General features: G+C 37.0%; 1 protein-coding gene and 1 long non-coding RNA gene across 4 annotated transcripts in view; one reads left to right on the top strand and one right to left on the bottom strand.

Moving 5' to 3' along the window:
- Positions 1 to 18,208, top strand: part of lepr (leptin receptor) — a 41,289-nt gene that overhangs the window by 19,336 nt on the left and 3,745 nt on the right. For all 3 annotated transcript variants that reach the window (XM_028026959.1, XM_028026960.1, XM_028026958.1), the window contains 14 exons: positions 3,345 to 3,505; positions 3,579 to 3,720; positions 5,894 to 6,054; positions 6,194 to 6,293; positions 6,713 to 6,812; positions 7,327 to 7,535; positions 8,164 to 8,309; positions 9,021 to 9,174; positions 10,931 to 11,013; positions 11,868 to 12,081; positions 14,854 to 15,057; positions 15,145 to 15,228; positions 15,328 to 15,421; positions 15,750 to 15,825. In XM_028026959.1, coding sequence (XP_027882760.1) covers positions 3,345 to 3,505; positions 3,579 to 3,720; positions 5,894 to 6,054; positions 6,194 to 6,293; positions 6,713 to 6,812; positions 7,327 to 7,535; positions 8,164 to 8,309; positions 9,021 to 9,174; positions 10,931 to 11,013; positions 11,868 to 12,081; positions 14,854 to 15,057; positions 15,145 to 15,228; positions 15,328 to 15,421; positions 15,750 to 15,825 — 1,928 coding nt within the window. The remainder of the gene's footprint in view (positions 1 to 3,344; positions 3,506 to 3,578; positions 3,721 to 5,893; positions 6,055 to 6,193; positions 6,294 to 6,712; positions 6,813 to 7,326; positions 7,536 to 8,163; positions 8,310 to 9,020; positions 9,175 to 10,930; positions 11,014 to 11,867; positions 12,082 to 14,853; positions 15,058 to 15,144; positions 15,229 to 15,327; positions 15,422 to 15,749; positions 15,826 to 18,208) is intronic.
- Positions 9,505 to 10,924, bottom strand: LOC114150526 (uncharacterized). Its single transcript, XR_003596769.1, has 2 exons — positions 10,686 to 10,924; positions 9,505 to 10,606 (listed from the first exon to the last, which is right to left on the bottom strand). It is a non-coding gene; the product is annotated as an uncharacterized LOC114150526 (long non-coding RNA).

Genomic DNA, 18,208 nt, shown 5'->3' with positions numbered 1-18,208 from the left:
ATGAGCCCCAGCTTTTTTTCTTGCTTCTAACACATCAACTTTGAGAACAAAAAAAAAAATCAATCATGCTTTAGTTCTTCCACTTGAAAAAGGGATAATCAGTGTTATTCACAGTAAAGTTTCAGGGTCTTCAGAAGATGATAAAAGTATGTGTATGTCGGTGATCTAAGTATGTGGATTCCATATATTATCTCTTTACCACTTAGCCATACATCATACATAATAGATTTAATCCAGGGGAGCTGCACAGTGCTTGTGTGTTTGTCCAACCTGACAATTGCAAAATTTGAATCCTTTACCAATTGGTAATTAATAAGATTTTCATGGGACTTATTTTATCTGAAGGGGTTGATGTACTGAGTAGACTCTCTTTGTATAATGGATGAGTTGAGAAATCGTGCCTCGAAGCAGAAGCGTACTTAAAAACTAAAGCTCATTCTTGCTATTTTGAATGTACAACCATGTTTCTTTAAGTTCATTACTGTAAAGGATCAAAGCGGGATGTTCCCAGCAATGATCCTTTTTCAAAGGTCAAGAGCTTCGAGGTTATTTTCCAAGCTTAAACCTTTTGTGTTTGGACTGCTGATGTTTTTTCTTGTGGAGCATTCACCCTATAAGCACTGAATCAGGACAGATAAAGTTGCAGGCGTGATTGGAATACAGCTGCCTGGTGATAGCCTTGGGCATTTCCAAGTGCATGGCCACAATGAAGCGGTGAGATCTACACAGTGATAAACAAAGACTTAACATACACTGTTTGTTCAAGCAGTCAGCTTCAATTATATATATATATATACTGCTCAAAAAAATAAAGGGAACACTTAAACAACACAATATAACTCCAAGTAAATCAAACTTCTGTGAAATCAAACTGTCCACTTAGGAAGCAACACTGATTGACAATCAATTTCACCTGCTGTTGTGCAAATGGAACTTTGTACAGAACAAAGTATTCAATGAGAATATTTCTTTCATTCAGATCTAGGATGTGTTATTTGAGTGTTCCCCTTATTTTTTTGAGCAGTATATATATATATATATATATATATACATAAGTGTGTATTAAATATTAAATGTATTATATATTAAAAACATTTCTTTTTAAAGATTTTACACCTAAGACTAAGCAGCTTACAGTTTTTTGTTGAACCTTAATCAGAAAATACATATATGGGTTCTCTGCATGTTAAAGCATAAACAGTGATTTTGATAGCGCAAGGATGAAATTCACCCTCTTGATGTTGTCCAATTTGGTGGTTTTAGGATAGATAATCCAAAATTGTGCACTTTTGTTAAGCTTGACATACCTGACTAAAGCAGCAAGTCTTAGTACAACATTCAACTACCTTTTAGGTAGTTGATGCGCCAAACACTAATTCAACAACTCTGGACTGAGCATCACAATACAACCTTCATCTTTCTACTTTATAACTTATTAAGTATTTGTGGCTGCAGCAAACTAGATTGAGAATTAAAAAAAAAAATCTTGATGCCTATTCATCCAGGTGCTGGTGTCTAGCTCAATCTGGATATCTTTACCTATAAAATGTCTATATATTTTGAACAAGTTTGGATACTTTGCTTTCAGTATTGCATATTGCATGTTTTTCTAATGTTTTGCAGACCTAATGCTGGTATATGTATTTTACTGCCTCTGTGATCTTTGACTACTTCTTTTTATTGTCTGTGACAATACTTTTCTTCTGCTTTTTAGTAAATATCACTTGATTAAAGTGCAGAAAATTACCATCAGTAAACAAAACACATTTCTCACTCCCACCATTTTACCACTTTTGTTTTTATCAACATGCCCTCTGCTGAAACATCCCCATCATGCCTTTTAAATATATGTGGAATGTTGTCATGGAAACAAATGCTTAGCTTAGGCCTATGGGTGAGTGATTTTTTCCCCCCTGTGCCTTATTAAAAGCCTGTTGAATTAGCTATTACTACAGCAGAATAAATGAGACAAACAACTGCTGCATGGCACACAGTATGCAGATTCTGTGAAATTAGGATTATTAAAATATGAGGGACAAAAGTCTCATGTGGAGCTGAATTATCCTGCATTTGAGAAGGCAATAACATTGCATCTACTAAGATTGCATGTAAAAATGAACCTGTTGGGTGGAAAAGGGCTTTCCCATTACTAATATTTGAGTTGTCTGGAGAAGACACACTAGTTATGTGTTAAGATCAAGGTCCATGTCGATATACAGTGGGTCTCAAATGTGTAAACACCTAGCAACCATTTACTGCTAGGTTTTTGTGGTCTGAAACATTTTCCACCATGAATGTGACAACTATCCTTTATAATCAACTAAAAATGTATAAAAAAAGATAGGAAAAAAACAAACGGAAATGAAATTATATATACAGTGAAAAATAGTTTTAGTTTTGAATAGGATTATATGTGTTTATATGTATTTCATAGAAAGGTGTTTGGAATATGTTGATTTAAATGTAATTGATATTGTCAATTCAGTATTCAGCAATAGTTTTTCTATTGAATATTTGAATATTTCTGATGTTGTGCATGTCTGCTCTGTGTGACAATGGGATTTTTATTTATTTATTATGTCAGTGTACGCAGAACTGTGAGTGTGGAAATACGAGGCACTTGCTCTCTAAATTCAAATCCAACCTTTGAATAATGTGAAGCTGAGTTATTCGGCCTCATTAAGTTGTTGTTCAAAGCATTGTGTTTAGCGTCCGTGCACTGATTTTTAAATGCTAAAAGATAATAGCAAGTCTTTCTTGTTAGTACAGCAATATAGGATATTGCCAGCATTTTTGTTTGGATTTCGAAACAGCAGTAGTTTGGCTTTTTATCTAGCCCTACATAACTGTACATCAACATATATAGATTTGAATTTATGCAAAGTTCATGAAGCCTTGCATAAAACATATTTGTGCATTTCTTCAGCATTATTGTTTTCTAGTCTTTTGACTTTTGCTTTATATTTACATTTTCAGAACCATCTTTTAACCAAACATAATTAAATGTAACCTAGATTACTTAAAATTTAGATGAAAGTACATTCTTTACAGATGCTTTCATCTTTATTTTCCAAGGATCACTTTTACTACAAATAAGATATTTTTCACTGCGCATGAATAATCATAAACACCTGTAATTAGTAGAGATTATTCAGTGTTTTTATACTTTATTCTACTTTTCAAATCTTAAAAGAAAATTGAATGGTCTTGTTCTTTTTACTATATTGTCCAATGTAGTTATAAATTTAATTTGGTAACAATTATGACATCTTTGTACAGATACGCTTTCATAGAGTTTTCAACATTATGCTCTTTATATCCTTTTTTATTTATTTATTTTACAGTGAAACCAAGTCCCCCATTCAACCTGTCACACATTCAGACTGTGGAGGGAGATCTCATTCTCAGGTGGAAAGAGCCATTAGACTTTAGTGATAATTTACTGGCCTATGAAATCCGATATTCCCATGAAAATACCAACAAGAACACCCACAAAAACTGGCAGGTGGGTAGTCATTTAGTGAAATGTAGTTTTACGTGGATGTATGTCCTTGATCATCCCCTCTACTTTTTTCCAGGTGGTGTCTGCACTTGAACAGCCCAATGTTTCACTGGAGTTGAAACCCTTACTGAAGTACACCATCCAGGTCCGCTGCACCACCCAAACTCAGCCTGTACTGTGGAGCGACTGGAGCGACCCCTACCATATTTACCTGAACAGTGAGGACTGCTAGTTTTTTTTTCTGTAGATTAGTTTCATTTTAATATACAGTACCTTTTTTTTTCCTTAAGCATTCATACCCCTTGAACTTTTTGAGTTATGTTGGAACCAAAACTAGTAATTCTGACTGTTGGGATCTGAAATACCTGCACTTTGTTTCCAATTATAATAGCTCTCATACACACAGATATTAATATGATTCTGTACAGAAGTTTACATACAATTATGGACATTAATGTTACATTCATTTTGAGTTTTTTATCGAAGCATTTGAACTGCTCTTTTTACAGAATGGAGAAACTATGAAGTATACAATTTCAATGTTTACTAAGAACTGGAACTGCATATTTGAATGTACTGTGGATTTTCTGCACACATTGTCAAACATTTGCATACAGACTCAAATTTAAAGAAACAACCCTTAGGTACAGGCAAGAGACTAAGGGCTTTTGGTGTGACTTGAACTTGCTTTTTAAAACTAAAAAAAATAAATTGTTTGGCTCCAGCAGTCTTGGGATGTTGATGTCCATGTGAAGCAGTCAAAATGCATCAACTGACCATATGTCATCATTTATTATGTAATTTCTGAACTATTGCTTATTACCTGGAGCATTTTAAGAAAGATTTTAATCATTCAGAAGCATTTCACAGTGTCATGCACTCTACATCATGTATAATAGATTTATCTTGGCATTTGTATTTATGTTGCATCAATGTTTTGGTGCACATACCTGGTTGATGTGCAATCAGTTGAATTACTGCAAGTGGAGACAACAGGTAAAATGTTAAATGCAAGTGCTTAACTCAATGAGCCATAAACATAAAAAAATACCAGTATATGTTTTACTAGAGGAAAACTACTGCCTTGTGCTATCGTGGACTAAATGAACATGTTTCATGTAGACACAGAACTCTATGCAACCCATATTGAGTTGCTATGCAACAGAGTTAATGCTTTGCATCATTATATCATGTTATTTCATGTTTACTGCCACTCGGCTCAACAGATGTTTGACAACACTTAAAGATATCAACACAAACAACAGGTGTTTCATGTAAATCATAATTCTCAGTCAGTACAAAGCAAAGCAAAACAAAACAGAAGACTGACAATGTGATGACAGATCTGTATCAGTTGTCTGTAGAACAACAACCACAGGCAGGTGTGGCAGGGAATCCAATACTTCATCAATTACCGGGTCAACCTAGCGGCTGCAGCCTGCTTACATGGAGAGAGCTGAACATCATTTTTAGCTTTTTCTGAGGAAAGGCTAACAAAGGCTACACAACATTGAACAACCTACAGCAACAGGACCCTCCTTGTAGAGGAGCATGAAATGAGTCTTTAGATTCTTCAACCGCTTACTTGCTCTGACTGCTGTTCCTTTCTGCCTGAAATCCCACACCGATCCCTTACCTAAGAAACTAAACATTTCTGGATTCAATGACTACAAATCAAAGGGAATGAAGTGTTTTAAAAAACTGGTCTGGGATCGTATTACAGCAAGTCCTCCAAAAACTCTGTTCATCCTCACTAAAATGACTGGAGAAGCTCAGTTTATTCCCGCTAGAACCACTGACCGACAGGAGATATGAGCGAATTAAGCTCTTTTCTTATAAAGAAAGTGTCCTGACATTTGTCAAAAGTTCTCTGGGGTGCTGTGGTCGCACAGGGGTTAAGAACAACCCACATAAGACCAGTACTAAGCGCTCAAGGACTAAGCCTTAGGACTAAGCACAAGCACTTAGTCCTTGATGCGGCTGTCGCAGGTTTGATTCCCGGCCTGGTAACCTTTGCCACATGTCTTCCCCCTTCTCTCATTACACACTTTCCTGTCAATTCACTATCAAATAAAGTCCACTAGAGCCAATAAAACCTTTAAAAAAAGTTCTCTAATCTACTTAGTTCTTGAATTCACCAATTAATTGTTCCATTTCATGACAACTGTGGCTTTTCCAGACTCCATACTTTCCATAATGCTGTTGAAATCTGTAAATCCATTGTGAATTTATATACATGCATAATAAACATAGAAATTCTGAATTTCCTTTTCTTGACATGTAAAATGTGTAACAGCTTATTGCATCTTGTATTAGTTCACATTTTCAGGGCAAAATTACACTTATAAAAAGCTTAAAATATATATATTTTACATTTTTCCCTGTGTGCAGATGTGAGCTACATCCCTCAACAGGTAGTGGCGCGAGCTGGTGATAATGTAACGGTTTATTGTGTGCTAAACGGCCAGAGCTCCAACGCAAATACGGCCATGTGGTCCCTCAACCGAATGGTGCCGCTTGATCCCAGTTTGTATCATCCTGTCAACCAGCGGGTAAGAAAAAGCACTCTGTATCAAATTCTTTAAAGGTTGCATTTATTTATCTGTTTTTTACTATTTAAACAACACAGTCTGAACATGACATGTATCTTTCTGGACATGTATTGTTTTACATATTTTAAATCTAACATAGGTCAGCCAAATCACATTCACAGCTTCAGAGACTGGGTTGTATGACCTACTGACCTGCACACAGGAGTGGAATATTCCTTATAGCAAGATCTATGTGGAAGGTGAGTTTTGTTACAGCAATAAAAAGTTGAACTGAATTATATTGACTTATTCTACCCTAAATCATGGGTGTCCTGTTCCAGTCTTCAAAAAGTTAGGGTTAATGTCCTGCCATCTTTAGATGTGTCTCTGCTCCAGTACAGCTGACTTAAATGGTCCAAATACCTTCTCATCATGTGATAAATTTCACAGAGGTCTACTAGTGAAACATCATTTGATGCAGATTTTTAACCAGAGAAATAACTGAAAATGCGCGATAGAAGACCTTAAGGACTGACTTTGGACACCACTAATAACCTGTTACTAGAAGGCAGTGATCTGCAGAAGCACAAGGAAAGCATTTGGTAGTTGAACAACCTAATTAATCTAATTGCAGCATATTTGTCTGTGAATTAATCTGCTGTTGTGTTGTGTGTTTCAGGAGGTTTCATCAACATCACGTGTGTAACCAACGGTGACATTGACACTATGACCTGCAGATGGGAGAATAAAGAGTGGGAAATAGTCAAATTGCGGTCCAAGTACTGATGCATTTTAAAACACTCTATGTTCTTTGCAGTGACCTTTGTTTTTACAAGTGACAGTGGTGGACAGAGGTGGTCCTAACCTGTTTGGCGCCGTAGTTGTTGATCCACCACCACATGTGGAATAAATAGTCTCATTGGAATCAAACTATTCAAACTATTATTTTTTACTTTAAAATGTCCAGCAGAAATTTTAGTGGAAAATTTAACCTTTAAAATTTCACCTATGAAAATTTGCCTGCGAATGAGCTGACCTTCTCATGACACAAGCCAGCACAGAGAGAGGCTTTTAGTCTGTCAAACTGCAGCCCTTTGACCATACTACAGTTAGCTTGTTAGCACAGCTAACTGTTAACAGTCACACCACTGGCGCAACGCACTGGTGTCACTTGCAGTCCATCTTGCTGCTCCTGTACTAATAACGTTTCTTATAAACAAAATCAGACCACTACGCTGCATAAAATAATGTTAAGCCTTATTTTTCTTTTGTGTGTCTTTGTTTATGGCACAGGAGTGCTGAGATGTCATGTGACGAGATGGAGGAAAGGGTGAGAGGTGGCGAGGACGTTGGTGAGATGGGACATGAATGCATGCCAGTCAAATCTACAGAGAAAGTCTGCATTTTCCACCCTTTGAAGATGAATTGCTACAAACTGTGGCTTGAATTGCATCAAGGTCCCATCAGGTGCAAACCTGTCTATGTGTCACCCATAAATCATGGTAAGGAAGAGGTGTTGAAATCTGTATTTTGTAAAGGTCTATTTAGTATATTGTGAAGTTGCGAGCTTGTAATAATGCAATATTTTATATCATCACAAAAGTTTAGTTATATTTTTAGAATAACATTTTCTAAGTTGAGTACTTTTGGAATATGTGGAATGATAAAACACTAAAAGCTATTACAGCAATTTGCTCTCGGCAACAAATTGAAAACCAGCAAAAAGGAGGAGTTGAATGTGAAACGCATCCGTCCTTGCATTTATTCCTCCCTCCCTGGACTTGACATTTTTTTCTAATTCAAAACTTAACTACTGCCACACATTGATGGTAGACCTTTGCCATCAGTGCCTATTAAACTGGCAAATTAAAGTTACTAAGCACTTCAACATTTTAAATATAGAAAAGCATGACATTTTGACATGAAAAATATGAATGAAAACACCTATGATTGAGCTATAAAATTTCCTTTGTAAAATGCTATAGCTTAATGGTTTTACATTTTCACTTCGATTTTATGCAAAGCTGGTTTTATTTGATACTTTGTTTATATCCTACAATATAAATTTATGATTCTTTTTCAGTTTTACGAGATAGAGTATCTCTGTGCTTCTTCCCACTCGATCTGCAGTAAAACCTTACCCTCCCACTGATGTGATGGCGGTGAGCCGGAGCAGTGGGATCCTGAGGGTAACTTGGAAACCGCCTTCTCTGCCGGTCGAAGGCCTGCAGTGTCAGTTTCGGTACTACTTACTCGGTGTTTTAGAGAAATGGAAGGTGAGCTTTTCATACTCTTTCACCAACAGAACCTTTGCATAATATTTGATATGGTGTCCTGTTCTTTGCAGTTCTTAAAAATGTATTATTATTAAGTACAAATATGGTTAGAGAAACCTGATTGGAAAAATCTTGTTACCACTTTTTTGCTGTGGAAGCAAATTTTAGATCCAACCAACAATTTTAAAGCTGGAAAAAAAAATAAACAAATGTGTTAAATAATCTCTAAATTTTGTCAAATGACAAAGCATAATGCTTTGTCATTCTTCAGTTATTTGTCATCATCATTTTGAGGAAACCTCTTTCCAGTTAAGTGATTGAAAATTCCTCCTGGAAATTGGACACATGCCATGAATTGTGCTCTCTTCCTGATTTACCGTACACTCATTTCCTCTCAGACCTTTGGGAAACAGAAGGAGTACGTAGACAGAAGAACCAGATGACAACTTTGAATTGAAAATTTCATTCCTAAGACCAGAGCAGCTAAAACAATTACGTTTTGTTTGTCCAGTAGTTAGTCCGCAGGCTTACAGTCCAGAAAAACATTATGTATCTTAATGGGAATGTACAAAAATCCTATTGGTACTGATTTGTATAACCTGTTTAATTGATATAAATGTATTCAATGAGCAAACACCTTTTCCAGTTGTTAGAAATGTTTCTGGTTTTCCAGAAACCATGAAAAATATATATTTATATAAATCTCTGCAGTTTGAGAAGCCTGTGTGGGTTTCCTGGGCCGAGGTTGAGGTACCAGACATGTGCCAGATCTACGTGGTTCAAGTACGCTGCATGCACACCAGTGGGATCGGATACTGGAGTGAATGGAGTGAGTCTGTCCACTCCACCGCTCAAAACAGCAGAGGTAAACCCGATTCACTGCTGAACTCAACTCTACGTAACATTTCCATTGTAATATAATAGCATTTGAAGATAAAACAGGATTCAAATTAAGCAGCACAAGCAAAGGACTCAACAACAAAAAGAAACAAAAACTGCAATCAGATATTTTGATCAGATTTGTAATTTGCTATTGCTACTTTAGGCGATTCTCTAGAAGCAGCAAAAGAGTATCTTTATTTTCTGCAGAAACAGAAAATCTCTCTGTTTCATTAAAAATCTACATACACAGTAAAGTCCTCCAAAAACTACCGTATTTCCAATGTACTCATTTTTAAAGCCTGTAACTTTTTTCTTCACTTTTTTTGCCCAACTGGAAATAACAGTGTGGCATAAAACAAAATGTTGAATTGTTTTCTAAGAGTAAGGTGTAACTCATCCTCAACACAGTTTGTGTGTTCCTACTCTATGGAGGTCAGACACTTAAAAACTCCACAATTAAATCCACAGTCGGAAAGCAGTGGCAGTTCATATGCGAAGGTCATACACAGGCTCGCAAATGTTGTTATACTTAACAAGAGAGTTTGACAGGAATCTGTGGTTCCTGTCAAGGCTAAGGAGTGAAATGTCCTTAGCCTCTTATATTACCATTCAGAATGATTAGTGCGCTAAATGGTTTGTTACAAAGTATGTTTCCTTGAGAGGTTTACTTTACCTGTGAGGTTTCAAATGGTCGGCCAACATTTCCACATCCATAGACAGAATTAAAACAGTTATGGTTTGTGATGTGCAATGGAACTTGGCTGGGCTCATTCATCTCATTATGAGTCACCCTTTCCATCGGTGTTTTTTACCCTCATCAGTCTCTCCTCCAGGGCTAGATTGTCTTATTTTCCTTGCCAAGGTCATTCCAACAGTATTTCCATGACAGAGTAAAGTATATGACCCAGTCTCTTTCAACTTTGATTTCTGCTTGCCCCTCGTCAGATCAAGTTTGCTGTTGTGTTCCCGATCCTGGACCTCTTGTCCTCTCATACTTCCTTGTTTAGTCTCATGTCCCCAAGTGCATTCCCTCCCCTGTCTTCTCTATGTATGACAAAGCAACCAGATCTTTATTAAAACTTTTGTTCTCTGCCTCTCTGCACCGATCTTCCCACTACATCATCAATAAACTCTCTAAAACCATTCTAATCCCAAGAGAACCAGAGTTTGGGACCTCCCACAGGCTAAAGGAGAGATTCTGCAAGAGAGACGAAGACCTTTCTGGCTAATAACTTTTTATTCCAGAAGATTATTTAAAGAATGCGACCTGGCTATTGATGTTCTCATTTTTGAATGAATGTCAGAGTCTGGTTGAGAGTGAAGAGACAAAGCTGGGAAAGTCCTTCCACATTCCCTGATTAAATTTTCTCCTGCCATCTACCTTGGCCTGGTCTTCTATCCTGAGTATTCGAGTTCTGAGTATTTTGACAAAAACAGAACAACTTTGTGGTAAAATGTCCAGCTTTCCATCATTTGCTGACGTGGCAACCTTACCGTTCTTTTTCTTCTTCCTTTTTTTTCACTGACAACATATAACTGTAATAAACAAGGGATGTTGTTGTCGTTTGGTTTCTTCACTGCCAGAATAAAAAATTACATGTTCAGTTTCCAGCCACTCAATCAAGGCTCGTCAAGAGCAAAAGCTCACCAGTGATTGGAAAAGTCCAATTCCAGTCTAATTTCTTGGTGCATCTAAAATAAAAAGTGTCTCATGTTAGGCTGATGCTTCTCTTCCTCAGCTCCTGAACGTGGGCCTGATTTCTGGAGAATACGTCACGATGACCCGTACAGAAACCAGTCTAACATCACTCTGCTGTTTGAGGTAAACAAAGCATATAGATTGGGATGTAAGCACACATTCAGCTCATGAGACAGGATGGTACACAATACTGGCTTAAGATTAGACCAGAAGAGATTTGAGAAATATTTTGGGGAAAATCAAGAGCAGAGTTTAAAATGTAATAAAGGGGCTTGATTATTTGTTTATGTATAAAACCTGAGATTAACCTGTTGGCAACCTTTATGTACAAAGGTTCAGCTCAGTATATACCTGTCTTATTGTGTGCTTTATTGTGATGGAGACAGGCTTTATCACTTTTTTTTCCAACATTTGAATAATCTTTTTTTCTTGTCTGTAAATGGATCTCAAAAGCCCTCCCTGATTATTGGGCAATCATTTTCTGGAATCACAGTTAATAGCTTTCCTGTCTGGTATAGTTTTATCAAACATTTCTATTCTTTAGGCCACGGGTGTTAAACTCCAGTCCTCAAGGGCAACTGTCCTGCAACTTTTAGATGTGCCTCTGCTGCACCACCCCTGAATAGAATAATTAGGTCATCAGCAAGGCTCTGGAAAACTGATCTACACAAGGAGGAGGTAATTAAGCCATTTCATTCCAGTGTTTTGTACCTGTGGCACATCTAAAAACTGCAGGACAGTGGCCCTTGAGGACTGGAGTTTGACACCCCTGCTTTAGGCCAACAAAGGCCACAATTGTTGATTTTATGACTGTAGGATTGGAGAACGTTGCTGCACATAGTTTTGCCTATGAAGGTATTGATAATCATTGACAAGGTCAGAAGGTTGGAGACCTCAGATGTGGAAGCTTCTAATTTAAAATATTGATTAGCGTGTAATAGTCACCAGCAGAATAAATCTTTTCCTTTGTTTTCCAGTATTTCTCAGCAAATTGGAATACCTACTGTGTGGATGGATTTATTGTCCAGCACCAGGCCTTGAATGGAACTGTGCTGAGGAGGCAGATCGACATGGTGTCCTCCTACAGCTTTGAATGGAATCAGGAGCTCCACATTGTGACTGTGGAAGCCTACAATATTCTGGGGAGCTCTGTTAACAACGTCAACATGACGCTGGAGAAACAACCTAAACGTAAGGGAAAAGGAGTTAAAAGGACATTTCAGCAATCCCTCAGGGAACGTAATCTACTTAGGATACAACAATGAGAGGCTGAACTGTTGTGATGCGGATCTGTTCCTGAGAAATATTTAGTCATTGTTTCACTAGAACTACTGGAACAATACAAATTCTAATTTTGTTTTTAGATAAGATCATATCAGATGATCATGTTGACTACATTTCCAGTAAGGCTCTTGAAAATAATTTACATAATGGCTGGGTTTCATGTTCTTCTGTAGTTTATGAATAACTAAAAATTTCAAGGTTAGTTTAATATGTGATCAGGATATGGTGTGAAAAAAGACTTTATTGTCTGAGTCCGTGCTGGTGAACACAATACTCAAATGCTAGAATGCAATTGATTTAAATAATTGAATGATGCGAATGTGTCATAAATACAGATTAAATATAAACTGAATCTAAAGGCACCTTTAGATAAATGTATGTTACATGTGTACCTTGCATAAAGCTCTATGACAGTTGTTCTATTTATTTATGTAATCCAAAATGTCCTGTTTAGATTTTAATTCTTCTGAATTCTAAACACATTGTTTCACCAAAAAAATATTTTATGGGGCGAGTACAAACAATTTCAAAAGTTTAGTGGAGCAAAAACTAAATTTAAAGAGAATATTTCTAATTTAATGGGTATTTTTTAAGCTGTTGAAACTTTCTTTCCCCAATTTTATGCTAAAAAATAAACAGTCAAAATAGTAGCTCTTGTTTCATGAAAGTGAAGAAAGTCTTTAAAGAACATATACTTAGAAGTTAAAATTCTAAAGTCTTCTAACATTGCTCCAGCTAAAATATGCAGCTTTCCCATGTATTTTTAAAGGAATTCTGACTGGACACATATACCTGAGGTTGTCTGTGAATGCACATCTTGCTGTGACTGAGGATCTTTGCAGAAGGAGTTGCTTACATAGGGTGGCAAGCTAATGCTATCTTTCTTCCTCTCTGTTGTGATGAGACTTGTTAATAATTTTGATATACAACATGTTTTCTTGCGGTTCCTGTTACTCATATGTGAGAACAGCTTGGATGAGATAGTTCTCCTGCTTTTGAGATTACAAGAGCTTTGCTTTGTAGACCAATTAAACACCATAATTGGTCTGTAGGAGACCTGAACCTTTAGTGAACATGCTGGATCACAGACAAACAAGAAGATGTAGCTGGCCAGTATGATCCTTGTTTTGCTGCTGTTTCACTGTCGACATCTGCATAAAAGAGGAAAGATTCAAAAATGTTTCGTGAAAACCAAAATGTTAAGATTTCACTTATACCATGTTTTATTCTTTATGCCATGAGAAGAAATGATGTGTGCAGTTACATTTAGTTCCATTCAGAGCAAACAGGCATAAGCTGAAACATGGATATTTACTGGAAAGAAAACATGTTCTGTGGTTTTGAAATCATCTTTTGAGTAAAATAGCCGACCTGAACATTTCCAGGTAATGATAAAAAGAATAGTGGGATTTCATTTATTTTGAAAATCCTGTTACATTAACAAATATGTTTTTGTCTATTTTTCTCTATAATGTGTTTTCATCACTCCTACCTCTAGAAGTACATAGCAGAAAAAAATTTGTACTAATACAACAAAAACATCAAAATATTTACCTGTAAGCCTTTATTGATACCTAGCGGCTAATAGCATGAGTGATGTCAGTACTTTAGGTAATATTACAGAGGTGAAGTACCAGGGTGCATTTTTAATAAGAGTCCTCTCCGTTGGTTGCCTCCATAATGAATGGTAGTAAGCACTCTCTGCATAGAAAGGATTTTTCATTTTTCCTGAAAATAGACAGTGACGAAATTATTGGAAACACTATTACAAATAAGTCCATTAGCAACAGGTCCCAAAGAACACATGTTCCTCGTTTGTTTAATAAACCAATGTGCCTTTATTCATACAGCACTTTTCTCGCAAAAAGTCAAGAGATAAAGCTTTACATGAGATAAAAACAGGAAGCAATTAAAAATAATGAGCAGACAGGACAAAGAACAGAAATGTAAAGAAGACAAAAAAAATTGTTTCTGAAGAACTCAGGAAATGCAATTTTGGACATGAAAGTGATAAAACACTAGTGGTAGACTAAAAAACACTACAGAGCATAGATTCTAAATTCCTGCAAAGATGGTTAAGTAAATCAATACTATAAATAATAGATCTGGACAATACAGCATACAGAATCACAATCGTCTTTTAAATTTCACCATGTACAAAATTGCTAATACAAAGATAGATGTCAGGCATTTATGCTCTGTACATCAATACTATTGGCAAGTCAGATGGATTCTAACAGCCATTAATGCTCACACCTGATGTATCTTTATTGGCTGAGATGTTAAAGTTTGTGAAAAGTGGTGGGATCATTGTAAAAGAAAATTTTCAGGAAAATGTACAATAGTAAACAAACAGTAAAGCAAATTTTTTTTTCTGATATTGAGCTGCCCTTATGAATAATAATCACAGAGGGATAAAAGAGTGAAATGAAACTAAAATTTGCGTTTGATTCAACTGTTGTAAAATTATTCTTTTACTGCAACAAAACAAACTAAGAAAACTTACTTCTGACTTTAAATGGCATTCCTCAAGTAAACCTGAGTCAGTTTACAAGAATTGACCCAAGTTTACCACATCAAGTCAACCATATCAGAAAGAAAATATCTGAAGCTCCCCTTACCTTGTTGAATGTGACCACGAGTGTCATATGAATGCATTGTTTCCTTCCTCTACTACAGGCCGCTGTGTGCATTCATTCCACGTTTTGGTTATAAACAGCACTTGTGTATCTCTGTCCTGGAGCCTGTTGCATATCAGTGCTGTCCCACTCTTCATGGTGGTTCAGTGGTTCCCAAGGAAGCAGCAGGACTTTCAAGATTTTGGCCTAAGTGGAAAAACGTGGGCCAAACTGTCCTACACCGAACCTCCTACCCAGTTACGAGGTAACCCATTGTCTGAAATCTGTGCCAGTAGGCTCTCTTTGCTAACTAACCTGTAATCAATCTGCTGTTTCAATGTTTGATTTAAAGGAGATTTCTTTAGCTCAAAGGAGTATACCTTCCACTTGTACCCTGTGTTTGCTGATAGAGAAGGAGAACCAGTTGTTACAATAGGTATATTCTTTGTTTCCACTTATGGCATTGAATGCAATCAAATGCCTGCATGGAAATTGTATTGTTTAGTAACTGATGTGAATTTTCATTTTATTACAGTTAAGACAGGAAATCCTCCAGCTTACATGATGCTGATGTTCATCTCCCTCATTTGCATTGCCATGTTTGTGACCCTGGTTCTCTCCCAAAACCAGTAAGAGCTTGTTTTAGTAACAACGATCTATGAAAATATTTATGTTCGGATGTGGGTGTTAATTGCAGATCAGTGTAAACAGAATCTATCTCTCTGGCAGTCACCTGTAAGAAATGATAAATGATGTTAATCTGTGCTGTGTGGTCTAATTGAAGTCCCCGACAGACTGTCGGGGAAAATTTAGAAGCGTGACATTTAAGAGGTTAGGGGGTGTAATTACATTTGATGTTTCCTGATCAGAGGAGAAGGGGTCAGACAGGTGTATGGAATGGAGAAAAAGTCGTTTAAGGCGGGAATCTACCTAAATGTTTGTTTTTTGTGTTTGCAGGATGAAAAGATTTGTGTGGAAAGATGTTCCAAACCCGAACAAGTGCTCATGGGCAAAAGGACTAGACTTTAAAACGGTAAAGGAACCATCTGAGGAATTAAATCTCTTGCCTTACCAGATTCTACAAAGTTTTGAAGTGATTATAAAAAATTCTAAAAAAGAAAAGCACACAATGGCTGAATAAGATTTACTTTGGTCATGTTTTAGATGTTTAGATAAGGCTAAATCATCAGAACAACTGCTATATAAACATGACAACTACTGTCAAATGATGAATCCATTCCCACTTTCCAAGATTAGCCGTTTAATCCTGTGTAAGGGTCAGCATATTTCAATAATTAAGACATGGCTTAATCCAATTCTGGTCAAACATTCTGCTTCCAGCCCCTACTGAAAAGGTCACCAAACACGGACTCCTTTAGATAGCCAGCAGCAGCATAAAAAGATCTGCTTGGACGTGGCAGACTGAACCCCTGTAAAAATCACAGCCTTTTGTACACTTGACGATAAGTGGCTGATAAAGATAAACACGCTTTTAAATTATATCATTATCGTCACTGTTATCATTAATATCAGTATTATGATGATTTAGAGTCCTAGAATAAGTTGCACAAGGTGAGCGGCTCTGCCATATTCCTTGCAGTTTATTTATTTCTTAGTTTCTTCATTCCTGTAGCTGACACAGCTGCTAAGAATGGCGTTTTTTGTTTTTTTATGCTGTCCAGCTGGAAGAATTTTTGCAGTTACTTTTTTATTTTGGGGAAATTGTTCTGATTCATTGCCATAGTAATGAGGTACTGTTTATAACAGGTGGATACTTATTGACATCTTAAAGGTTTAGACAGAAAAAGTATCAGGAAAGCAGCAATGGATGTTTGATGATCATATCCCTATCTCCCAATGGCTTTCTGTCTTGCTTTTGAGAGCGATAGTAAAAGCAAAGGATTGGTTTTAGCAATGCTCGTCAACAACAAGTTGTGAAATCTACTGTATAATATTGTCTATGCAGGACGGATATTGAATTGTTAATTTTTGATTTTCATCAATTATGAAATTCCAAGTGCATTTGCTAGGATTGTGTTAGCAACAGTATACAATGCCAGTTCTGCTTGTGCTTTCATCAGCTCTGGGTTTTTAAGAAAGAGACACAACACCCAAATCTGCCCATTTATTCTCTCTTGGTGAAAAACCTCCTAATCCAATTTCTTAAGACTCTATATGCACCTTGCTTTTATCATACATTTGTAGCAATATCTGGAGATTTAAACTATTGCTTGCTCTCTGTTGACACTTTGTCAACGGCTCTACTAGGGAAAACGAAATGAATTTGCTTTTTGGACATTTTCATGACCATTATATCTTGGTTGAAAAATGGCTTATTGGTAAAGCATTATATAAACTTGTGTTTCTATTCTTGATGTATAAACCTCTCATTTAGATTTTTATCATTTTTTCACTTCCCTTGAAAAGATGATCACATAAAGTTGACGAAGCTCTGCTTGGTTGTTTTGATGCCACAGAGTAGGATGCATTCTGCCAGCCACATGGAGACTGGGTGTACTTGTAAACTCCTCTGTGGACAATGCCATCCCTACAGTAATGGAAAATTTTACTTTGTAGTTTCTTATATGCACTTAAAAGTTAATTACTAGGTAAAATAGAACAGAATGTGTCTGTTAGACATTACCAAAGTGGTGTAACTTGCTTCAGCTGTTTTTGAGGTCATCTTAAGGAGTCGGAAAATGATGAGTGGTTTCAAAAATGGAGTATAAATTTTGTGTCTGCCTGCGAGCAGCCAGAGCTCTGATGATAATTTCTTGTTATAACAAGATTTAATAAAACCCTCAAAGACAAAAGGATTCAGTTCTCCTCAACCCTATTTAACATAAAACTCCTTAAAGCATAGCTCAACAGTGAGATGCTTTCTCAATAACAAACCTTGGGTCACCAGTGACCCATAGGGAATGCTTACCAAGGGAGGGAGACAGGGAATCTTTGAAGAGCATTCAAAAGCAACTTATAATAAAAATTAGAGACAGCAAGCATGGATGCGCATTTCCAGCAGAACAATGTACAAGATCGGTGGTCAGAGGTGAAGAAGAAGCTGCATCAGAGAGAGGATCAGCTTGGTCAAGATGGCGCCGGCGCAGCTGGCTGCCTGCAGACGCAGCTCCCGTCATGTGTATTTGTCTGTGTATATTTGCTGTAACCGATTAATGATCCGTGCTTGAAGAACCCATGGATCATCAGTTGGGCTTTCCACAATGGCTGGATGTGGTTCTGTCGATGTTCTCCGCGTTCATCTGCTACTTTTTATACTCTTGGTTGCGGAGAACCTCACCCAGCGGAGTAGCGGCATTGTTTGCTCGCGTGAACGGCTGATTGCGCTGTGTGGGCCTCTGCTGCTGCCCGGAGACGGGCCTGTGGTTCCGGAGGAGTTACGGAGGAGACGACGGGGC

Source organism: Xiphophorus couchianus, chromosome 9 (genome assembly GCF_001444195.1).
Source record: "Xiphophorus couchianus chromosome 9, X_couchianus-1.0, whole genome shotgun sequence".
Taxonomy (NCBI): Eukaryota; Metazoa; Chordata; class Actinopteri; order Cyprinodontiformes; family Poeciliidae; genus Xiphophorus; species Xiphophorus couchianus.
This window is presented reverse-complemented; position numbering and strand designations above follow the sequence as displayed.